The sequence below is a fragment of the Bos javanicus genome, chromosome 12 (assembly GCF_032452875.1).
Source record: "Bos javanicus breed banteng chromosome 12, ARS-OSU_banteng_1.0, whole genome shotgun sequence".
NCBI classification, from domain to species: Eukaryota; Metazoa; Chordata; class Mammalia; order Artiodactyla; family Bovidae; genus Bos; species Bos javanicus.
This window is the reverse complement of record NC_083879.1, coordinates 34434612-34459860: the sequence shown is the minus strand read 5'-3', so window position 1 is coordinate 34459860 and position 25249 is coordinate 34434612. Positions and strand designations below refer to the sequence as shown.

General features: G+C 44.0%; 1 protein-coding gene across 6 annotated transcripts in view; it reads left to right on the top strand.

The window, feature by feature from the left end:
* TNFRSF19 (TNF receptor superfamily member 19) overlaps nucleotides 1–24508 on the top strand; it is a 91142-nt gene extending 66634 nt beyond the window's left edge. For 2 of the 6 annotated variants that reach the window (XM_061434959.1, XM_061434960.1), the window contains exons 6-10: nucleotides 13642–13806; nucleotides 14250–14375; nucleotides 17527–17629; nucleotides 18721–19126; nucleotides 21140–24508. In XM_061434959.1, the coding sequence (XP_061290943.1) occupies nucleotides 13642–13806; nucleotides 14250–14375; nucleotides 17527–17629; nucleotides 18721–19126; nucleotides 21140–21172 (833 nt within the window). In that variant the 3' untranslated portion in view covers nucleotides 21173–24508. The other 4 variants (XM_061434955.1, XM_061434956.1, XR_009740010.1 and 1 more) reach the window with 3 other exon arrangements.
* The last annotated feature ends 741 nt before the right edge of the window (nucleotides 24509–25249 follow it).

Sequence of the window (25249 nt, the reverse complement as noted above, 5' to 3'; positions counted from 1 at the left end):
ATTTCCTTGTCCACCAACACAGTTATCACACATTCATGGAACTGACCTTTTTTTCTGTTGTAGTTTCACAGTGAGGCCGACCATCTAAATATTGGTAGTAGAACCAGGCAAATATATACATGAGAAAGTAGTTTTCATTTCTATTAATCATCTTCTATGGAATAGCCTTACAAATAGCTGAGAAAAGAAAAGAAGCCAAAGGCAAAGGAGAAAAGGAAAGATTTAGCCATTTGAATGCAGAGGTCCAAAGAATAGCAAGGAGAGATAAGAAAGCCTTCCTCAGTGATCAATCCAAAGAAATAGAGGAAAACAATAGAATGGGAAAGACTGGAGATCTCTTCAAGAAAGTTAAAGATACCAAGGGAACATTTCATGCAAAGATGGGCTCAATAAAGGACAGAAACGGTATGTACCTAACAGAAGCAGAAGATATTAAGAAGAGGTGGCAAGAATACAAAGAAGAACTATACAAAAAAGATCTTCATGACCCAGGTAACCATGATGGTGTGATCACTCACCTACAGCCAGACACCCTAGAATGTGAAGTCAAGTGGACCTTAGGAAGCATCACTACAAACAAAGCTAGTGGAGGTGATGGAATTCCAGTTGAGCTATTTCAACTCCTAAAAGATGATGCTGTGAAAGTGCTGCACTCAATATGCCAGCAAATATGGAAAATTCAGCAGTGGCCACAGGACTGGAAAAGGTCTGTTTTCATTCCAATTCCAAAGAAAGGCAATGCCAAAGAATGCTCAAACTACCGTGTAATTGAACTCATCTCACACGCTAGCAAAAGAATGCTCAAAATTCTCCAAGCCAGGCTTTAATAGTATGTGAACCGTGAACTTCCAGATGTTCAAGCTGGATTTAGAAAAAGCAGAGGAACCAGAGATCAAATTGTCAACATCCATTGGATCATCAGAAAAGCAAGAGAGTTCCAGAAAAACGTCTACTTCTGCTTTAATGATTATGCCAAAGCCTTTGACTGTGTGCATCACAACAAACTGTGGGAAATTCTTAAAAAGAGATGGGAATACAAGATCATCTTACCTGCCTCCTGAGAAATCTGTATGCAGGTCAAGAAGCAACAGTTAGAACTGGACATGGAACAACAGACTGGTTCCAAATTTGGAAAGGAGTATGTCAAGTCTGTATATGGTCACCCTGCTTATTTAACTTATATGCAGAGTATGTCATGGGAAATGCTGGGCTGGAGGAAGCACAAGCTGGAATCAAGATTGCTGGGAGAAATATCAATAACTTTATATATGCAGATGACACCACCCTTATGGCAGAAAGTGAAGAAGAGCTAAAGAGCCTCTTGATGAAAGTGTAAGAGGAGAGTCAAAAAGTTGGCTTAAACCTCAACATTCAAAAAACTAAGATCATGACATCTGATCCCATCATTTCATGGCAAATAGATGGGGAAACAATGGAAACAGTGAGAGACTTTATTTTCTTGGGCTCTAAAATCACTGCAGATGGTGACTGCAACCATGAAATTAAAAGACCCTTGCTCTTTGGAAGAAAAGCTATGACCAACCTAGACAGCATATTCAAAAGCAGAGACATTACTTTGCCAACAAAGGTCCATCTAGTCAAAGCTATGGTTTTTCCAGTAGTCATGTGAGAGTTGGACTGCAAAGAAAGCTGAGCACTGAAGAATTGATGGTTTTGAACTGTGGTGTTATAGTAGACTCTTGAGAGTTCCTTGGACTGCAAGGAGATCAAACCAGTCTATCCTCAAGGAAATCAGTCCTGAATATTCATTGGAAGGACTGATACTTTGGCCACCTGATGTGAAGAACTAACTCATTGGAAAAGACCCTGATGCTGGGAAAGATTGAAGGTGGGAAGAGAAGGGGACGACAGAGGATGAGATGGATGGCATCATCAACTCGAGCTCCAGGAGTTGGTGATGGACAGTGAGGCCTGGCGTGCTGCAGTCCATGGGGTCACAAAGAGACGCAACTGAGCAACTGAACTGAACTGACCTGATCTTCTATCAATGCCCTCTTTTGTATGTAATTTAAATTTATGACACTATTTATGCTTAATGTCTATTTGTATTTATCTGTCACTAAGTTGGCAATGGGCCTTCCCTAGTAGCTAAGCTGGTAAAGAATCCTCCTGCGATCCAGGAGACCCCAGTTCGATTCCTGGGTTGGGAAGATCCCCTGGAGAAGGAATAGACTACCCACTCCAGTATTCTTGGGCTTCCCTGGTAGCTCAGTAGGTAAAGAATGTGCCTGCAAGGTGGGAGACCTGGGTTCAGTCTCTGGGTTGGGAAGATCCCCTGGAGGAAGGCATGGCAAGCCACTCCAGTATTCTTGACTGGAGAATCCCCATGGACAGAGGAGCCTGGCGGGTTATCGTCAATAGGTTTGCAAAGAGCCAGACGTGACTGAAGTAAGTTAGCATGCTTGCACGCACATGTAGGTAGTAAGTCCAAACCATGGTCTTAGTGTTCAAGAAGCTAAAAGGGAAAGAAGCATACTATTTTCATTTATTCATCCCAAATCCTGTACAAACACTATTTAATAAAAGCCTTTGAGGGAGACTTAGAAATTTTGGACAAACATCATAGTCAGTTGTGACTCTCGCCTGGAGCCTCATTTACTCAGAATTCCCCACCAGTGTCTTTAAGGAGCAGTGAGTACAGGTCCTATGGCTTGTCTGCCTGCCATGTCCCTCCTGCTCTGTATTCTCCAAGCTGTCTTTGTGCCTGACTATTAATATTTTTCTGTTTTGCCTGGAGTTTTTTCCTGCAGGCCCTTGTTAGTAATAGCTGTACCATTTTATTCACAATATTCCAAAAGGTTGACTTATTTTGCTCATGGTTGCTTATTCTTATGCAACAATGCTTAATGTTACTTTGGGCGATCTTATGGCGGGAGGGACCCTTTGAGACACTTAGATACAAGTAGTGGCAGCTGTGTCTTTTGTAAGAAACGAACCTAAACTTCTGGGGAGAATTCTGTTGGTTTGTATTCACTGTGCACTTCCCTGCCCTCCAGGGCCATGTGATGGGGACACAGGCTATCCCATCAGGGTGCTCAGTGGCCTGCCTGCTACATAGGTGGTTTCACTTGGTTTAAGAGACCATCCAGATTCCACCATAACAACAATTAGAATATAACATCCGATTCTGACTAATAATAGGAGGAAGGATGGCTAACTCAGGAAGTTCACTGTGGGAGGTACCAAGATGACCCTCTGTGTGTGCATCACTTCCTTCAGGTCTCACAGACCTTCAGGTAGATACTTTTATTTCCTGGCTTTACTGATAAGGAAACTGAAGTCGTCATTTGCTGGTTGGTGACACAGCTAGTAAGTGGCCGAGCCAGGATTCAAACCCAGAGTGCTGACAACAAAGCTCTTAACCAAGAGTGTGCAGCACCTTACAGTATATTTTAGAGCCAGGAAAAGAGGGAAGGAAAGAAAGATAAAGACCCCAGCCCATGTCCACGTGCTGCACTTGGGCCCGTGGAGGGAGGCTTCTGCCTATCCTTTTAAAATTTGAGCTCTGGTCCTTCAGCAGCAAAGTGCTTACATTCATCAGCCTACAGTGCTTCCAGTTCAAGCAACAGCCCCTGACAGGCTGCCCAGGAGAAAAAGCCGCAAGTTTGCTATTTTAATTTTCACTCAGTAGACTCAGGTTCATGTAAACACAACATGCATGAGCTCTGCACATATGAGCCGATTACCACTAGGCTCTGCTAGTTGTTTGTTATTCTGTATGTTAACTTATCCGAAGGGCCACTGCCACTGTCTTCTGCTCCGCCATCAGGAGGCCTGCTCAAGTGTGATAGTCGCTCAGTCGTGTCCGAAACTTTTTTTGACCCCCTGAACTGTAGTCCACCAGGCTCCTCTGTCCATGAAATTCTCCAGTCAAGAATACTGGAGTGGGTTTCCATTCCCTTCTGCAGGGGAATCTTCCCTACCCAGGGATTGAACCCAGGTCTCCCCCATTGCAGACAGATTCTTCACCGTGTGAGTCACCAGGGAAGTCTCAGGAGACCTAATCATAAGCAACTGTTTTTCTGTGTAATCAAAAGACTGATATTGCATTCTTTTCTTTAACCCTTTGACTGGTAATAACATTCTGTCACTTCCAGACTCTTAACAGTCAATTATCTTATTTTGGCGTTCGGTTCAATCGCTTCATGGCAAATAGATGGGGAAACAGTGGAAACAGTGACAGACTTTATTTTGGGGGGCTCCCAAATCAAAGCAGATGGTGACTGCAGCCATGAAATTAAAAGATGCTTGCTCCTTGGAAGAAAAGTTATGACCAACCTAGACAGCATATTAAAAAGCAGAGACATTACTTTGCCGACAAAGGTCCATCTAGTCAAAGCTGTGGTTTTTATACATATGGTAGTCATGTATGGATGGATATGAGAGTTGGACTATAAACAAAACTGAGCACCAAAGAACTGATGCTTTTGAACTGTGGTGTTGGAGAAGACTCTTGAGCATCTCTTGGACTACAAGAAGATCCAACCAGTCAATCTCAAGGAAATCAGTCCTGAATATTCATTGAAAGGACTGATGCTGAAGCTGAAACTCCAATACTTTGGCCACCTGATGGGAAGAACTGACTCACTGGAAAAGACCCTGATGCTGGGAAAGATTGAAGGCAGGAGGAGAAAGGGATGACAGAGGATGAGATGGTTGGATGGCATCACCAACTTGATGGATGTGAGTTTGAGTAAGCTGTGGGAGTTGGTGATGGACAGGGAAGCCTGGCATGCTGCAGTCCATGGGGTTGCAAAGAGTCGGACATGACTGAGTGATTGAACTGACTGATCACTGACTTTAGTTAAGATTTTCTAAGAGCAGAGATAAAGTTAGAGATAACAACTAATGGGCATGTGGTTTAAAGAAGCTTCTGCTTTTCTAAACACATACCTCTTCTAAGGTAAGGAATTCAGGAAAAAATGTTTTCATAAAAGCTTTCCAGAAGGCAATAAAGGGCTTTGATTCATATCACGTGTTTTCACTGCAAGATTTGGACTTTCTGTCTTTAATTCAAAAGATAATAATGGAATAATTGGAACCATTTTGGAGTATTGGCTATAATCATATCTTTTTTAATGTCTCATAATACAGGGTAATATTTATTAATAATCTAAATTGCTTCCCAGGTGGCACAGTGGTAGAGAACCTGCCTGCCAATACAGGAGACATGGGTTCAGTCCCTGGGTTGGGAAGATCCCCTGGAGAAGAAAATGGCAATCCACTCCAGTATTCTTGCCTGGGAAATCCCATGGACAGAGGAGCCTAGTGGGCTACAGTCCATGGGGTCAGAAAGAATAGGATATGACTAAGCAACATGAGCACTTGCACTTACAAAAGAAAGACTCTGTATAAGATTGTGAAAATAGACAAAAATGTGAAGGATGTGTATGCTTTCAATTTAAGAGTGAATAGAATTATGTCCACCGCCCTCCCCCTCTTCAGCTTCAAGAAGAACAGTTTGCATTTTTTCATGGTTTCCTCCCAACATGCATGGTAAAGGCTAAGAATAGCAATGGGGCAGCGGTGGGCAGGCAGCCCAGAGGGAAACAGAAATTGATGGAGGCAGAACGGCAGATGGCGTGAGGGCTCAGAGGTCCTCCGTGGGGGTCTTCCGCTCTCCTGCTCTCAGTAACCTGGGGAACCACCATCCCATAGTCTCATAATCAGGGACCCATCCTGACATCGTGGGGTACCCTGGGTTTCTTTGGTTCCGCAGCCTTTCGGCTTTTACGTATTGCTTTATTTATCCTCGGTGATTCACCCAACTTGAGCAATTGGGAAGCAGAGACACAAAAGTTTACTTCTCAGAAGCCGGCTCTGCTTATAATAGAACTGTATTTATGAATCATCTGTATTAGTATTAAAAGAAGGCAGAGTGGAGGCCGCCTCGGGGTTCTGCCTTGATTCACTTGAGTTTAAATCATGAAAGGACTAGTAACTGGGGCAGTGCCCGGGAGGGAACTTGAAAGAAGGAATCAAGCTCAGAAGTTCTGTGTTTATAAACAGATGTTACAGCATTGCTCAACAAAGGAAAAATGTTTGCCTAGCTGTACTGTTTTTGATATGCTCTTAAGTTCAAAAAGGAAAATAAATTAAAAAAAAAAAAAAGTTTAGGGCATTAGCTTGGAAACTCAGTACTCAGAGCATGTTTGAAAAGCAGCCTGACACGATGAACTTGTGGTTTTACTTGCACACAACTGGCTGCCCCAGATACAGTTGTAAGAAGGTGGTCTGGCCAGTGCTTACCAGGCTCAGATTCTGGTAAACAGAGACATCAAGTTGAATAGTTTGGGTGAAACTTCAAAAGTAAGGTCAGAATGATTCCTTTTTTTAAAAAGAGAAAGATACACATCCTCATATAATCCTTCTACCATTCATTTGAAAAATGATGCTGTCTTAATTTAAATAATCTTGCTTCTGATGAATAAAATCTTCTTATATCTTGATTACTGTTTTGTTGTAAACTCCCGTTGAGCTTTGCTTCTCTTATTTTACTTAGTGATATTGTATCTCAAAATCACAGCTTAGTTTCATTTTAATCAGATGTTTTGTTTTTCCGATCTTCAGTTGTGTGAAAGTGTTAGTTGCTCAGTCATGTTGGACTCTTTGTGGCCCCACAGACTGTAACCCGCCAGGCTCGTCTGTTCATGGGGATCCTCCAGGCAAGAATACTGGAGTGGTTGCCATTCCCTTCTCCAGGGGAAGTCCCAACCCAGGAATGGAACCCCGTTCTCCCACACTGCAGGCAGATTCTTTCCTGTCTGAGCCACCAGGGAAGCCCATATTTAAGGAACCATTGCCAAATCCAAGGTCATGAAGATTTTACCCTGTTTTCTCATTTTTAAGATAGAGTTTAGAATGTCCATATTGATCAAGGCACATTTAAGAGAAGACTCTAAGGAGTCCCTTGGACTGCAGGGAGATCAAACCAGTCAATCCTAAAGGGAATCAACCCTGAATATTCTTTGGAAGGACTGATGCTGAAGCTGAAGTGCTAACACTTTGACCACCAATGCGAAGAGGCAGCTTATCAGAAAAGACCTTGATGCTGGGAAAGACTGAAGGCAAAAGGAGAAAGGGGTGGCAGAGGATGAGATGGTTAGATAGCATCACTGACTCAAGGGACATGAACTTGAGTCAACTCCAGGAGATAGTAGAGGACAAGGAAGCCTGGCAGGCTGCAGTCCATTGGGTTGCAGAGTTAGACGTGACTTAGCGAATGAAGAATAACAACAAAAGGGAATAATATCTTAAGTAATTTTGAAAGTTGCCTGTCTTCATCTTATACATGCCACTCTAGCACATTTAATATTGGTATTCATCATGCTCTTCAAGCCAGTCAAACTTGGGATCCCCAACATTTCTGTGTCAGTAATGTAAGGTGTGAAACAAGCAGATTCAGTAAAGACCTGCTTCATCCTCACCACAGTGGGCATCTAGATGCCATTTGGGTTGGGTTTACAGGGTGGGGAGTGGCGATGATTCCTGGCCCGAGTCTCCTAACAGCAGAGATGTGGAAGGGAGGAGAAGATCCCCAGGAGACCGGCTGTTGACTGCAGACCGCTGCCACTGGCCTCGGGGTGGTGGTGGTGGAACTGGGGGCAGCCGTGGTGTCCTGGGAGGAGGACCTGAGAGTTCTCAGAGTTGTCGGATTGGAACAAATCTGCCTGGGTGGGAGCAACACCTGCAGCAGCAGCCCAGTCCAAGCCTGCCCACCACCACTCTGCCCACACCTGCCCCAAAGGCACGTGGCACGTCTCGCTGGGTGTGCGGAGAACCGCTGGCTCAGGGCAGGCATTGGCAAGGATGCCTACTGGTGTATTGAGTGCTTGTATTATAAAAGGACGTTGGGTGTTGTCAAGTGCTTTTTAAACATTGTTGTCCCCCTGTGGGCCCACTGTTGTTTAGCTGCTCAGTTGTGTCCGACTCTTTGTGACGCCACAGACTGTAGCCCACCAGGCTCCTCTGTCCATGGGAGTCTCCAGGCAAGAATCCTGGAGTGGGTTGCCATTTCCTTCTCCAGGGGATCTTCTCAACCCAGGGACTGAACCCAAGTCTTCTGCACAGGTAGATTCTTTACCTTCTGAGCCACCAGGGAAGCCCTTTTTTAAGCGTAATTGAGGCGATTAGTGTGGTTTTTTGTCCCTTTCATTTTTTTTTTTTATCATGGGTTACATTGATTTTGGTATGGATCATCATCATTGCCTTCCTGGAATGAATCCCACTTGGCTGTAATGTATAATCCTTGAATATGCACTGATTTTTATAAGGTACGTTTTTGTAGAGGGTTTTTGCATCTGTACTTGTCAGAAATCTTGCTCTGTAGTTTTCTCCCCTTAGAGTGCCTTTTTCTGGCTTTGGTATCAGGATAATATTAGCCTCATAGAATGAGTTAGGATGTATTCTTTCCTCTTCATTTTTTGCAAGAGTTTGAGAAGGATTGGTATTAGTTTTTCTTTAAATATTTGGCAGAATTCACACAAAGGCATCTGGTTCTGGGCTTCCCTTTGTCAGGAGGTTTTTAATGACTGAGTCCATCTCTTTGTTGTGGTCTATTTTGGTTTTCTATCTCTTCTGTGTCAGTTTCATTGGCTTGTGTATTTCCAAGAATGCCTTTTTACCTAGTTACCCAATTTGTGGTACCTTTGTTCATGGTGTCCTCTTATAACCTTTTTATTTCTGTCAAGTCCATGGCAATGTCTGCTCCTTCATCTCTGATTTTACTTACTTGAGTCTTCTCCCTTTTCTCCTCTGTCAATCTAAGTTTCGTCAATTTTGTTGATCTTTTCAAAGAACCAACTTTCGGTTTTATTGCTTCTCTCTATTTATTTGTCTCTGTGCTAATCTTTATCATTTCCTTCCATCTGCTAGCTTTTGGTTTAGTTTACTCTTATTTTTCTAATGTAATAAAGTTAAACATTAGGTTGTCGATTTTACATCTTTTTTAGTATGGACATTTACTGCTATAAATTTCCCTGTGAACACCTCTTTTAGAGGTGTATCCCTCTTTTGCTGTATCCTTATCAATATAAGTTTTGATATTTTGTTTTTTATTCTCAATCATCTCAAAGTGTTTTCTAATTTCCTATGTGATTTCTTCTTTGTCCCATTGGTTATTTAAGAGTGGATATTTATCTTCTGCATATCTTTGAACTTCCCAGTTTTCCTTCTGTTATTGATTTCTAGTTTAATTCATTTGTGGTTGGAAAAGATACTTTGTATGATTTTAGTCTTTTTAAAGAAGAATATATATTCTGTTGAGTACTTCCTGTTATTCTTAGAATAGAATTCAAGCTCCTCACTATGGTTTAAATTCCTACAAGTACCGATCCTGACTAGCTTCTCTGGCACTGTCTCTCTCCACTCTTCTCTTGGTTTGCTCAGGAATCTTTTTTTTTTTTTTCCCTGACTTATTAACATAATGCTCTAGCGTAATAACATTACGTGAGTGACTGATGAACATAATGCCTTAGTGAAAGAGCACTAACGTATACCTTTTGATAGCATGTGGAGCCCTTGTGTGTATCTTTGTGAAACGTTTAAAAGTGTATGGAGAAAGATTGAACGTGAATGTTCACAGCAACATTATTCACAATAGCCAAAAGGTGGAGACAGCTCACATGTCCACCATCTGATGAACAAATAAACAAAACATGGTCCATCCATCCAATGGAATGTTATTCAGTCATAAAAAGGAATGAAGTTCTGTTGCATGCTGACATAGATGACCTTGAAAACACTCTGCTAAGTGAAAGAAGACAGACACAGAAGGTCATGTAATATTTTATGGTTCCTTTTATAGGAAGTATCCAGAGTAGGCAAATTCAGACACAAAGCAAATTAGTGCTCGCCAGGATGTGGTGGTGGGGAAACAGGGGATGGGGCATGACTACTTCATGGGTTGGGGGTTTCCCCTCTAGTGGTGATGGTTATATAACATTGTGAATGTACTCAGTGTCACTAAGGGTAAATTTTATGTTATGTATATTTCACCACAATGGAAAAATCAATCCAGTTTAAAATCTTTTTTTTTCCTGTGCAAAAGAAAGCGCTCATTTTCAAATAATGTTTATTATCAGTATTGAAAAACAAACCACATTGTTCAAAAACCAAAGTTTAAAATGAAAAGTAAAATGATTAAGACTCACTCTTTTACATGACATTACATCCAGTGTCAGAGAGCTTGGTATAAAATGGACTTTAAAAAGTCCAACTATTTTGTGTATTGGCAGACTGTTCTGTGGTACATCTGGAATTCATAGGTTGAGTGTTACGGTAGATATTTTTGTTTAACCAGTTTGGATGAACAAGATAAAGCTTACACTCCAGGCCTGTATCCTTGCCTCAGTTAAGATTGCAAAATGCCCTTTTTAAATATATTTTTAAATTAAAGAACATAGCTAGAAATCAATCCATCACGTTTTGGTCTTGTTACACACTCAACATGAGTTTTCTTGGTGGTGATGGTGGTGGTGGTGATGAAAGAGCACAGAAAATAATGAATTGATTTGTTGTTTACTTGAAAAAAATATGAAAGTCAAAGATAAATATGTTACTGAAAATTATTAGAGAATGTCTGTTTATCTTCCAGAACTAATTGTCATTTGAATTACTCATGACAAAACACGGCCATCAAAAGTGAAAATGTTTGCATGTCCGATTATGGTGGAGCTTCCGTGTCACATAGCATGCAACCTGAGGTTTTATTTTCTTCTGTGAACTCTCTGATGAAAACACAAGGTGTCAGTGAAATCTTAAACATGGAAGCCCAGACAGAAAGCGTAATTAGTTCATATATGACAGTTCATATCCTTCCCTACTCTGTTTTTTTTTTTTTCCTACTCTGTTTAATACTCATCTAATTATACTATATAGACCTTAACAAGAATGTTTAAAAAATGAATTTAAAGAGTCATATGTTCTTTTTCACTGTGATAAAATGCAATAGCCTCTTTAATCTTGGGAGCAAGAGAGGTTGGACTTGTGAAGCTCTGTTTGTGTTTTAAATTAGGTCAAGTCGTATTATATATGTTAGCTAATTAACTAGAATTTACTGGTCTGTACAAAATTTGAATAATAGTCCTTCACATTCCTGTTTTTTTTTTTTTCCTCTAAACAATACTGTTGGAATGTTGGGAGGAATATAGCATAATTTTTTTTAAGAGCATATATTTTAGAGTCGGACAGATCAGGCCTAAATCTTGATTCAACCGCGGGTTGTTTAAGTGAAAACCCGTTTCTAGATTTGTAGAGACATCTTCATCTGTAAGACCCTTGCTGCGGAGGATTGTCATGACATTTTGAAGGTGGGCAACACAGGGCCAGTCCTCTGCAGGTATTTGGTGTGTGGTCTCTGTGATAACGTTGATGGTAATTTGGATGACTTTCTACCAAAAATATCCAAGGTCTCCTGTTGTTAGCAGATCTCTAAATAATCTCGTCATTTTTTCCATCCCCCATGTGGTTTTAGGGAGTGCTCAAATTGTTTAGTCGTTTCTGACTCTTTGGGCTTCCCAGGTGGCACCAGTGGTAAGAAACCTGCCTGGCAATGCAGGAGACATTAGAGATGAGGGTCCGATCCCTGGTTTGGGAAGATCCCCTGGAGGAGGTCATGGCAACCCACTCCAGTATTCTTGCCTGGAGAATCCCATGGACAGAGGAGCCTGGCCGACTTTTCTGGCTTCTTTGGTTAATTCACAATGGACATGAGTTTGAGCAAACTCCAGGAGATAGTGAAGAACTGGGAGGCCTGGTGCACTGCAGTCCATGGGGTCACAGAGTCGGACACGACTTAGTGACTGAACAACAACTCGACAGGTGGTCCACCAGAGAGAATCTGAAGGCCAGGGTCTAGTTCTCAAGCTGTCTCATTTGGATGACAGATTGGCTGAAGCCTAGCGTTGACTGGAGCTTGGTTCCTTGATGGAAAATTTAAGCTACAGGGCCCAGGCTCACTCTGAAGTAAACCATTTTCTCACAAACATGAATCAACCTCACGGTTTGGTTGCAATGAGCAATACTCAAGCTTCCCAAGTTACTTACCATTCATTGTAGCCCACACTTTTACTTGCGTTAGACATAAGTTCCTATTCCTGTGTTTATTTGTCACTGTTTACACAGCTGTGTTTGTTTGTGTTCATACATCCTCTCGTGAATTTGCCTGCTTATAGAGGCTGTTTCGGATTTAGGTTTCATCTCGATCAGGTCCAAGGTATGATCTTTTTAACTTGCTGTGTGGTGAACATCTAATGTGTGCTATTTGATTATGACATTATGTCTGCATAACTAGAAGCAATATATTTATGAGTATTAAACACATTTACCAACAAATATCCTTTAAAAGGTATGATTGGATTATAATTCTTATTCATCCAGGTCTAAGCCATATGGTATTTGTGCCTTTCCCAGTGACAATGAGAACCATGTATCAGGGTGGCCCAGAGTCATGGAGCCCAGATACACCAGGACTCAACATCCCCAAATGACCGTTCTTGTTTTTGTTCCAGCTGTCGTGTTTTTATAGTTCAGTAACTCAACCCTCGGAGAAGGCAATGGCAACCCACTCCAGTACTCTTGCCTGACAAATCCCATGGATGGAGGAGCCTGGTAGGCTGCAGTCCATTGGGTCGCTGAGGGTCGGACACAACTGAGCAACTTCACTTTCACTTTTCACTTTTCACTTTCATGCATTGGAGAAGGAAATGGTAACCCACTCCAGTGTTCTTGCCTGGAGAATCCCTGGGACGGGGGAGCCTGGTGGGCTACTGTCTATGGGGTCACACAGAGTTGGACACAACTGAAGCAATTTAGTAGCAGCAGCAGCAGCAGCAACTCAACCCTGATGGTTCTCTCTGGCTCTGGCCACAGTGGAAACCTGACTTTAGGGGTTAGGATGGGGTGCTCCTGTGTGGCCAGGGACAGGACGAAAGTCCCAGGTGTTCCAGGTGGGCTTTAGTGCCTCGCAGCTCAGATGCTGGTAGCAGCTGCGCGGGCAAGTAGGCCCTCAAAACGGGCTCCATCCAGATGGAGATGCATTGTCAGTGTGAGGTCATGGTGGTGTTAGCTTTTTTTTTCTCCAAACCGTAGGTGTTGTTCAGTACTGTAACAGCAACAGTGTTAAAATAAAGTAATAATAATAATGTTCACTGTCTCAGAACGTGGGGGCCCACGGCAAGGTTGTGAATAATCCAGTTCCTTGTTTGCCCCAAAAGTTGCCTTCCAGAGCACACCTCAGTTCAGCCTGCTTAAAACTGTGGAGAGTCTGATTCCAATTTGCAGAATATTAAGTGCTTGTTGTGTGCCCTACACTGCCGGGTGCCGGGGAGACAGAACACGATGACAGACCCCCATCTGGCAGACGGTCTGGTCCAGTGGGCCTGAGGACATGTATGTTGGGGTGGCACATGGTTGCTGCCGTGGAAACAGAGGAGAGCTGCAGGTGGAAGTGCAATATTCCAGCCATGACCCGGATGGAGGGAGTGTGTGAGCCGCCTAGCACACCTTCCCTCCTCACCCCGATGTTGCACGAAGGCTCCTGCAGGGGACCCCATGTGCAATGTGCACGTCTGAGTCTCCTGGGTGGTGGAGATGTGAGAATTCCATCCCCGTGGTTTTCAGGTACCAGCAAGGTCAACCTGGTGAGGATCCCGTCCACGGCCTCCAGCCCGCGGGACACAGCCCTGGCAGCCGTCATCTGCAGTGCCCTGGCCACCGTGCTGCTGGCCCTGCTCGTCCTCTGCGTCATCTACTGTAAGCGGCAGTTCGTGGAGAAGAAGCCAAGCTGTAAGTCCTGAGCGCTTGCTGTGTCTTGGCATCCTGCCAAAGGGTGTTGCTCATCATCACTGTCCTCTGAGTGTCCAACGAGGACCTGAGAGGAGCATCTGGCAGCGGCCACGGAGGCAGAGAACATGTGCTCCCAGGGGAGGCGCTGAGGGTGCAGCCGAGGGGCGGTATCACTTCACGGGGGCCTGAGGAGGCAGGGCCGCCCTCGCCCTCCACAGAAACACAGCTCCTTCTAAGTTCTGGCAACACAAGGGCCCCCATCTCGAGCTTTCTTGACTGATTGTTTCGTTTCTCTGCCTTTTTGTAAGAAGTATTTTTAAATGTGAACCACAGCTGTCCTTTCCTCCCACACTGCAGAAGCTGGGTGGTTCTGGCCGCGCTGTGATGTTCCCGGGCTTCCCCTGGGGAACTTGTCTCGCTGACCGAGTTCTCGGCCTCCGCAGGGTCCCTGAGGGCACAGGACCTGCAGTACAACGGCTCTGAGCTGTCCTGTTTCGACAGACCCCGGCTCGGCGCCCCTGCACCCCGTGCCTGCTGTCAGTGCCTGCGGGACTCGGCCCAGGCCTGCGGTAAGTTCAGAGCTTCGGGTCCATTAGGAACGCAGGCCCCGAGGCTGCAAAGAGCGCTCCTGCTCTGTTTTCCAGTTAAAGCTAATCGAGTTCAGTCATTCTCCCTGTCCCCAGAGGTTTGGGGTGTTGTGCATCTTTAAGTATTAATATCAAATAGAAAAGAAGCATCTCATTAAAATTCTAGGATTTCTCAGTAACTTTTATTTTTTTTTTTATACTTTTTTTAATTTTTTTTTAATTTTATTTTATTTTTAAACTCTCAGTAACTTTTAAAACAAGTTCGCCTTCATTTTGGTGTCAATTGATTTAAAGTCATGTGAGCCTTTTGTAGAGTAGGGTTGTCTTGTCTCCTTTCTTGTCTGGTGGGTTCAAAGTGAAGCTGCACATGGCTGTCTTAGTGTCTTTCTGGATTTCTTTTTCTTTTAACTAGTTTATTTATTTATTTTTGGCTGTGCTGGGTCTTGGTTGCCATGTAGGCTTTTCCCTGGTTGTGGCAAGCAAAGGTTACTCTCTCTTTGTTCTGTGGGGGCTTCTCATTGCAGTGGCTTCCTCTTGTTATGAAGCAATGACTCTAGGGCTCATGGGCTTCAGAAGTTGGGGCCCCAAGGCTCTAAAGCACAAGCTTAGTAGTTGGGGCACACGGGCTTAGTTGCTCCGTGGCATGTGGGATCTTCCCAGACCAGGGATCAAACCCATCTCTCCTGAGTTAACAGGTGATTCTTTACCACTGAGCCACCAGGGAAGCCCCCGATTTCTTACAGAAGAAGGAGGAGGGAGACCTGTGACAGGGTTTTCCACAAACCAGTATTGCCTCTGGGATAATTGACAGAGATGGAAGTTCAGGGAAGTCCAGGCAGACCCCGGAGACACAGGTTCGATTCCAGACCATTGTAGTAAAGAGAATATTGCAATAAAGTGAATCACGGGACATTCTGGGTTCCCTGGTGCATATAACATTATCTTTATGCTATACTGTAGTATATTAAGTATGCAATAGCATCATGTCCTAAAAAATAACATATAAACCTTAATTTAAAAATAATTTATTGCTGAAAAATGCTAACCATCATCTGAGCCTTCAGTGAGTCATACTACAGTAGTCACATCAAGGTCCCCTGAGCACAGACCATCATAACAACTATAATAATAATGAAAAAGATTGAAATACTGTGAGAATTACCAAAATGGGACACAGAGACACAGAGTGAGCAGACACTGTAGGAAAAATAGTGCCCCTAGATTGTGAGACACAGGGCTGCCACAGACCTGCACTTCAGGAAAAAGCAGTAATTGTCAGGCATGATACAGCCAGGTCTGCCTGTAATTCAGGTGGACTAAGGTTTCTAACATGGGCAAAAGTCGGCAAAGGAACACTAACTTACGCTTAACTTCTTGCCCCATCCCCACGACCTCACCTCCTCTGCAGGGCATAATCAAGGTGGCCGCAGCCCTTCCAGAAGCCTGCCCTCTGCCCGCTCCATCCTCACCTGTGTGTCCCCCACACCTGGGGACACAGCACCTAGCAGTGTGTCGTCTCCTGTAACCATCCATGAGGTTCAGTGTTTCCCAATTCGATGGCTGGTCCTCTCAGAACTGTCTAATCTTTCAAGACATCGAAGGGTTCAGCTTTTCAATCTAATATTTGATATGGAAATAAGGCATTTTTAGCACAATTCTTTCTTCGCTGACCGTTATTATCTGCATTTATTACTTGACTTCCTAGGTAAGCAAGAACTTCCCTTCTTCCCCATTTATTCTTTCCTTTAATTACAATGGATGCAGTGTCCCTGATAAAAGGGTGATGGTCCTTTTTGATCATTATTTATTTTAAGGCTCAGATTTTCCCAGGTTTGGCCAGAGGGAGTCCCTTCACCCTGCTCAGGTGTCATTTGGACATAGCTTTATTATCCTTTTAGCTTCTCTCTTATTTTCTGGCTCAGAAAAGAAGTTCCAGGCTCATCTTGTATTTTCCAGCTGGAGCACTAGAACCAGCCATTTCTACAGGGAATAGCGGTGCCTTTCTTTGAATAAATTTGAAATGTCCCACAGCGAGGGTGACTTGCTGAAATGACTGGCGGTGGATCCAGGCACATCCCCACGATCACAGCTGCTCGAGACAAGGGCTGCTTCCGGATAGAATCGGCTGCAGGCCGGGCGGCCATCCCTCTCAACATGGCTTGCTGCTGCATCTCAGTGGTTAACTTTCATTTTTAAAAGGGAAATGGTTTCATCATCTTTTTTCTTTTGATAAAAAAAAAGAAATAATTCATCATGGAAACTTTGGATGTGTGTGTGTTTGTGTATTAATATATAATTTCCTCAAACCTTTCTCTGTATATTTAATATGTGTGTGTCTTTGCATTTGTCAGTATGCTTTACTGTGTTTATGGTTTATAAAATCAGATTTACGTATGTCTGTATGCATAGAGAGAGGAGTCTAGAAGGCTATTCAGAAATGTGGACAGTGTTTTGCAGTGTATAGAAGTGGGAAAGATTTATTTTTCGATTTCTGATCTAATCTCTCTATTTTTAAAGTTTGTCTTCAATGAATGTGTATTGTCTTCATAACCAAAAATAATATACATACTGCTTCAGTGAACAGAGTAGTTAGTAAAGCTGTATGCACGTAGTTATTTCTTAAGCTACCAAAGTGAAAACCAAAGTGTGAATGTGTGTTGAGTTAAAGGCTGTGGACATTCGTGTTCTGCCCAGCATCACCCTGCCAGCTCACAGAAACACTGTCCTTCCTGCCCTCATCAGCCATGTATGAAAGACTCATTTCATTTCCCCTCTCTTCGTGCCTTTTCAGTATTATTTTCATTGCAGTGAAATTGACATCACATTAAGTTTACCGTTTTAACCATTTCCCGGTGAGCAGTTCAGGGACATTAAGTACATTCACCACCACCATCCCCAGAACGCTGTCCTGACCCCACACAGGAAACTCCCATCTTCCTAACTCCAGCCCCTGGGACCACCCTCCAGCTGCCCATCTCCAGGTCCTTCATAGAAGTGGTTCATCATTTTTTAAGAGAAAAGAGAAAAAAATTAAACCTCATGGCCCATCCCCCTCAGAAATCACCCAAAGGGGAACAGCTAAATGTTCAAGTGCAGTGTTGAAGCAATGTAACAAGCCCTCCGACTTTCCTAGGGCCCGTCCACCTTGTCCCATCCCGGTGCTGTGGTGGGGCCTGCGGCATCGGCCGGGACACTCCTGGTTGTCAGGGGCACTGCAAGGCCACACTTCAGGACAGGTAAGTGGGTGGGTCTTTGCAAAATATTTTTTCATTTAATTGCTTGGCAGCACTGGGTCCTAGTTGCAGCACATGGGATCTGGTTCCCTAGTCAGGGATCAAACCCGGGCCCCCGGCATTGGGAGCTCGGAGCTCCAGCCACTAGACCACCAGGGAAGTCCCAAAGTCGTGTTTTTAATGAATATAATTTCATATTCCCTTGCGCAAATATACATCCTTCTTATTTTCATTTCATGTAAAACTATGGGGACATCACTTTCTTAGGAGTATTAATGACATTCTAGACATTTAAGAGGGTGGGAACTTTGGAAAGAATTAGGTAAGTCTCTCAGGGTTACTTAGAGCCAATACAACATTCTTTATACTGTATATCCTGCTAATTTTATTTTTGTCTTATATTCATGATTTGTAGCACTTATGTCATCTCTGAGTAATTTTTAGTATGCCACATACCCAGAGAATTTCAGAATAGTAGTCAAACTCAGTGAAGAACCTAGGACACTCCATATTTTAGACGTTGGATTAAGTATAAATATAAGGAAATGGCAACCCTCTCCAGGATTCTTGCCTGGAGAATTCCATAGACAGCAGATCCTGGTAGGCTGCACCCCTCAGGGTCACAAAGAATTGGACATGACTGAGCAATCAACACATGTTGATTAGAAGAAGTAGGTATAGAAATTCAATTTTATAGTAAATGGGGTAATTTAACTTATTGTACTGAAGCAAGTTTATAAAAAAGGAGGCACAAGAATTCTGACTTAATAAAATGTTGTTTATTTCACGTTGTTGTTCAGTCACTCAGTCGTGTCCGACTCTTTGCGACCCCACGGACTGCAGCACACCAGGCTTCCCTGTCCTTCCCGTCTCCCAGAATTTACTCAAACTCATGTCCCTTGAGTTGGTGATGCCATCCAACCATCTCATCCTCTGTTGTCCCCTTTTCCTCTTGCCCCCAGTTTTTCCCCAAATCAGGGTCTTTTCCAATGAGTTTCTTTCACCTAGGAAACTTGAAAGCATAGCTGGAGTGTTGCTTTATAGGAGGTTTTTCTCCCGATAGAGTACTTATACATTTTCGAACATGTGTCCAGAAACACAGGTCCAGCGGGGGAGGCGATTCCCACTTTCTTTGGGTCCCTGTCAAGGTCCCTCTGTGGCGAGTTCTCAGACGCCTGGCCTCTGATGCAGAATCCCGGTGGTGGTGATGACGTCTCCTCCTGCGACTCCTGCCCTGAGCTCCCTGGAGAAGACGCTCACTCTCTCGACCCAGAGAGCACAAGCTTGGCTTCCCTGGACTCAGACAGCAGTCGGGGTCTGGTCGGTGGGGTGGGGCCAGTTCTAGCTCATCCGGAGACCTTTACAGACTCTACTGATTTGTCAAGACTCACCGACACGCTGCCGGAGCTTGTGAGGGCTCGGGTCGTACTCACTGCTGGAAACCAGCTGGATCAGGGGCGAGGAGATGCCCCACACCTGACCACACAGCCACCCGCCCAGGTGAGGCGCCCCCCCAGTGGTGGATCTCGGGATGGGTGCAGTACTGACTCAGGGATGCCCAGAGAGAACCAAGCTCTGACCCCAGAAAATGTGGGGGACCCTGGGGAGAAGGTCTTTACATCCTTCATACCCTCTTGTGTGTTATAGGAGAGTATGTTTACATTAAATTTCAGGAGTTGCTTTTTTTTTTTTTTGTACTAACAACCCTACCCCTTTGAAATTTCTGTTTTATTTTCAATGAAACTTTAAATTCCTACCCAGACACTCATTTATATTTTAACCTCTATTTATTCTTTTTTCCCCAGCTTTATGGAGATAGAATTGACATATAACATTGTATAAGTTAAAGGTGTGCAGTGTGCTGATTTGATTTATTGCCAAGTACACCCTGGCACGTCCCAGTGCAGGAGACGTGGGTTTGATCCCTGAGTTAGGAAGGTCCCCTGGGAAAGGAAATGGCAACCCATTCCAGTATTCTTGCCTGGAAAATCCCATGGACAGAGAAGCCTGGACAGCCACAGCCCACAGAGTCACAAAGAGCTGGACACAACTAAGCACGCAAGAAATTAAAAAAAAAATTATTGGATTTCTAACTTGTGATGCATTTGTTCCCCAAAATGTATTTTTACACAACAGTCTTCTTGTGGGTGGTTTAAGCCACCCAGAGTCTGACAGTGATGGTTATGGTGGTGGTGGTTTAGCCGCTCAGTCATGTCTGACTCTCGCAACCCTGGGGACTGTAGTCTGCCAGGCTCCTCTATCCATGGGATTCTCCAGGCAAGAATACTGGAGTGGGTCGCTGTCTCCTTCTCCATGTAGTTATGGTTCAGGATAAAGCAAGTAGGAGTGAGCAGCTTCCTTAGTCTATGTGACTCAAATTTAGTCAAATTTTCCGTCAACACACCTCTCTAGAAGGGAAGAGGACTAAGATATTGAGACATCACTTGCAAAGATGTTTGGGGAATGACATAGCTTGTTCGATTACAGGAAAAGCTTTTGTGGGTGGTGTTTTTGAACAAACATTTTAAATGTCAGCATGAAATGTGGGAGGAATGGTAGGAAAGAGATGAGATGACCTGGGTTCTAGTTTCTCAATCTATTAAAATCTATTTTTTTTTTCCCTCTCTCTATTGACCAATTAAGTATAATTTGCCTTCCATAGTAGCATTAACATGGTTGGTATTATCATATCAGTTGACCAACATATTTGACAAAACTATCTTATTGTTGAGAGAACCTCAGAAATTTCTATTTCGAGATAATCTGCTTAAACTTATGAAAAAAAATTTTGCTGTAGATGTATCTGATATGTCATCAATGCCAAATTAGTAGTAAGTTGATGAAAAGTGACTGCAGAAATGAGGGTTTCACGCATGTATGATAATATGCAGTGGCCAGACCTCAGCCCCTCCCAAAGTGAGGTCACTGCCCTTTTGTGACAAGGGTCACACCTAAAGGCTGCTTCCTGCCAATGATGTTTGCCCTGTGACATGTATGAGTGTTCCAGGGAGGTCATTTATGAGAGAAGTCTCCTTCTCAAACTCTTTCTAAGCTTTCTCCAATAGCATCACAGAAGTTTTAAATTCAAAGACCAAGAATGGCACTAATCATTAACCATCTTTGTTCTTTGAAAGAATAGACTAAAGAATCCTAAAATCTTTGCCCATAGTTGCTTTAAAGAAGTGCGACACAGAACCAGGCTTGAAATGTTTGACAGGTTGAAAATCAGCAGAAGAATTGTCCATTGATATAGTTTGTTGGGGTTCATTTCCATCTTTTAAGGGCTGTTTGCCCAGATGGAGTGAGTGGGTTGTTAGGAAGTCTTTATTTTTATTCCCAGAGTACATGGGTGCCTGATATTAGGATGCCGTAACAGGATCTTCCCGTCCGTAGGTCATTAAATCCACGTGCACCGTTAGGAAAAGCGAAGCACCGTCCGCCTTCACAGTCACAGCGTAGGGCTCCAGTTCGTAAGGTGCTGTGTTCAGAGCTCTCCTTGTGTCGCCATTTCAGGGGGACGAAAGGACTTGCTTCTTTCTTCAGTGAAGTGTCCAGCAGAGCCTGCGTGTGGACTCGCTGCCATCTGGACTTCTCATGGCTTCTGGGGAAAAAAAGTGAATCTGAACAGAACTGATGTCATTTAAAGCTTCTGAGCCAGGCCCGCCATGAGCCGAAACCTCGAGGAATGGCGCCTCCAAGCTTTGCATCTTTTCCGCACAAGGAGCATCTGAGCGGGAGGCCAACTTCAGAGACCCAGTGGGCCGGGTTTGCAGCCTCCGAGCTTAGGGGTATGACGAGAAGCAGAAATACAGTCACGCTTCTTTTCGTGGTGGATGTGGTGGTTTGACAAGACTGAAGGCCCAGAGTATAACTTTTCATTCACACTCTCTGGAAATAATTTCACATCTCCTACTGAAAGTCAATGTCAGATCGGTTACCTAGTTTTTACACAGGATGGGTTCACAGGTGAGTGTTTCTGTGTACTGGAGGTCACCTTTTCAACATCTGAATAATCAGCGTGGGAGGTTAGAATTGATCTCCCACGGCCTGCCTGAGTCTTGGCTCATCAGATGGTGGCCGGGGAATCAGAAGAGATCAAATCTTATAGAATGGACACTTCTCCATCAGCCACTGTCTCATCAACCCCAGCTGAGTTAGTGACCGGAGGGGCCTGAGTTAGCTAATGTGGTTGGGAAAGCCTACCCAACCCCTCCCCCGAGTTAAAAGCTCCTTAATCCTCATCCTAGATTAGCAGATTTCCTCGAAAATCCACTGATATGGAAGCGTTTGTTACTTCTGTCCCTGGGACTGAGCTCAAAAGATCCAGATTTTCTCTTCTATAGAAAAGCGGTATTTATAATCATCTTTTGTTTGCATCGTGTTTTATAATAAAGGCTTTAGAAATGCCAGCACATGGTGTGTCCATGCCACTGAAACACGATGCCAGGTGAGTAGTCTTAGGAGACGACTCTGCGTATTAGGACCAGGAGAGCAAGCACAGCGAGGTGGACGGATTGAAACCGCCGTCGTGTCGTCTGATGAGCACGGTACAAGGCTCCCTCCGATCTCCTGAGCTTGGTCAGCACAGCAGTTTCCACCACAGCCCAGCGACGCTGGATTGAAGAGTCTGGTGCTTCTACGGAGGCGATCCACCCCTGCCACCTTGATGTTGATGCACTAGAATTTGCTCTACAGCTAAGACAGAAACAAAGCCAGCTCAGTCGTGAACCAGGGGACGGCTCCTTAGCTCTTCATCTCTGCACGCTGGAAAGGATTGATTTGAGCAGGATTTCTTTCTTTTCCTACCATGTTCATAATCAGTCCTGGCTGTTGCCTTTTAAGTGATGACTATTAGCTTTGTTCCATTTGCACTTAAAAAAGACATAAACCTTCAAACATCCATGCGTTAGAGAATAATCACATATTTTGTTTCCGAGTTGGCCCTCCGAAATCATTGTCTTCTCCTGACCTTCCACATAAGCACTGGGGGCAATTGCCGGAGGTCCAGTGGTTAGGACTCAGCACTTTCACCGCCAAGGGTCTGGGTTCAATCCCTGGTCAGGGAACTAACATCCCACAAGCCACGTGATACAGCCAAGAAAGTCTGAAGTGAGCATTAGAACTCTGCCTTTCTCAGGACATTGTTACTTCTCTCTCATTGCCCCGTGCTTTTCTCTCTTGCATTCATGAGCTCTCACAAGGTGCACCCCCTCATCTTCCTTCATCCACAGCTCAGGCTCCCTGCAAAGACACAAGCTCACCTGGGCTTGGTGTGTTGTGTGTGTGACCTCTGTTCCTTGGACTGAAATAGGAAATTACAGTGTCTCACTGTAATGCATAGCCTTTCCCATCTACCTGGTGCCCAGCCAGAGTTAACTGACTTTGTTTTTTCTCTTCCATTTTTGTTTAGTCTAAGCCAATGATTCTTAAGCTCTGGCGTGCACCAGCTCTTCTGAGATGTGCCTTTAGGAAATTCATGCAAAGTACTTAGGATCTGAGCACAAGAGGGCCAGGAAAACGCAGATTTAAGCTTAAGTCACATGTGCTGTCGGAGAAGGCAATGGCACCCCACTCCAGTACTCTTGCTTGGAAAATCCCATGGACGGAGGAGCCTGTTAGGCTGCAATCCATGGGGTCGCTAAGAGTCAGACACGACTGAGCGACTTCACTTTCCCTTTTCACTTTCATGCATTGGAGAAGGAAATGGCAGCCCACTCCAGTGTTCTTGCCTGGAGAATCCCAGGGACGGGGAGCCTGATGGGCTGCTGTCTATGGGGTCGCACAGAGTCGGACACGACTGAAGTAACTTAGCATAGCATAGCATAGCACATGTGCTATAGTCTGCAATCCAATCACTTTTGTTACAACAGGGTAAGCCAGGGCTGTGTTCCTTTTTGTAACCAGAGTATATCTTCCATGTGTAGAGCCCTCATTAATGTCAAAGGCAGACACTTGGAGGAGAAAGCTAAGATTGATGGAAAAGAGGCTCTGGCTCCAAATCCTGAAACATCACTTTTGATCAACAGAGATACTGTTGTTGTTGTTTAGTTGCTAAGTCCTGTCCGACTCTTTGTGACCCCATGGACTATAGTCCACTAGGCTCCTCTATCCATGGGGATTCTCCAGGCAAGAATACTGGAGTGGGTTGCTACTTCCTGCTCCAGGGGATCTTCCCAGCCCAAGGATCGAACCTGCATCTTCTGCATTGGCAGGCAGATTCTTCACTGCTGAGCCACCAGGGAAGCCCCCAGGAGAAAATTAGGGTTACAAATGGATTTTATTTGATGCAACATTTGAAAAATCCTGGGTTATTTTAATCAAGATGAAGACATTGTCCTACTACGTACTATGGGAACAGACAATGATGTTATATCCTGCGCTCTATGTAAACACTGGAAAAGACAGTCCAGCTGGCATCTCATATCATTGGAATATTGGCAGCACTCAGATAAAATCAGCTGCCAGCATGCCAGGAAATCAGCATCAGGTGATAACAGGACTGGGCGTGCGAATCCTTGCTACTTTCTGCACCACAGAAACTCACCAACAACGATGAGATGATTGGACAGCAATCACAGAAAGGCATGGGTTTTCTGATTTTGTGTATATGGAATATATTTTTCCAATATAGATTTTTCTACTTTAGATAAAGTGTTCATGTTGCTGTTACCTAGGTCAAGCACTGTTGTCTGTGCTAATAAAAAAAAAAAATAGAAAAGGAAAAATCCCATCATTGCTTTAAGGCAGTCAGCTTGCATCCATTTAGACCTCATCTTGATTTATTTTGCATACTGGAATTTATGAATTTGTAAATGTTGGTTTTCTTACACAACTAGTTTTGTAAGACCTTTTTTAATTTGTGAATAAAATTGTTACCTTGTATTCTTGTCGACACATCTGGTGAGAAAATGATGGATGGTGTGAATGCAGCTGTGTTTCCCCTCCTACTCCCCGTGGAGGGTCTCACTAGGATCGTGTCCTCCCCACGACCCCTCTCCAGACCTCTGACCTCTGAGGATTTAGAATCCTCCCGGGTGACCTGGTTACATCTCTCAGGCATGAGGCGGGTCAAGCTACTAAAAAATGTTCTAAGTTATCTGAGAGGCTTTGGTATGAAGATTTTATCATGATCTCTTTTTTTGGTCCTTCGGTTTGTGACACCAAGTGGGAAGGTCTGAAGAAGAAATTCTCCATTCATCCTCTTTGGAGGTCAGTGGGGCTGGGGGGACGAGGGGCTCCCCTGGGGCAGCAGTGGTCACCTGAGAGCCTCTTTCCTCTTGGCTCCTTCCCTTCTCCTTTCTCAGCCCCCTCTTCCTCCCCTCAATAAAGCTTTGAAAGCTGCTCCTAGATTTTGAGAGGACTTTAGACTTCCTGAACAAAACATGGATTATGCATTTTTTGAATTTAATTTTTATCTTAGAGTTGATTTGCAATGTTGTGTTAGTTTCAGGCATGCAGCAGGGTGATTCAGTTATACATGTATCTATTCTTTTCCAAAAAGACAGCTTCCCTGATGGCTCAGCTGGTAAAGAATCCGCCTGCAATGCGGGAGACCCGGGTTTGATCCCTGGGTTGGGAAGATCCCCTGGAGAAGGGAAAGGCTCCCCACTCCAGTATTTTGGC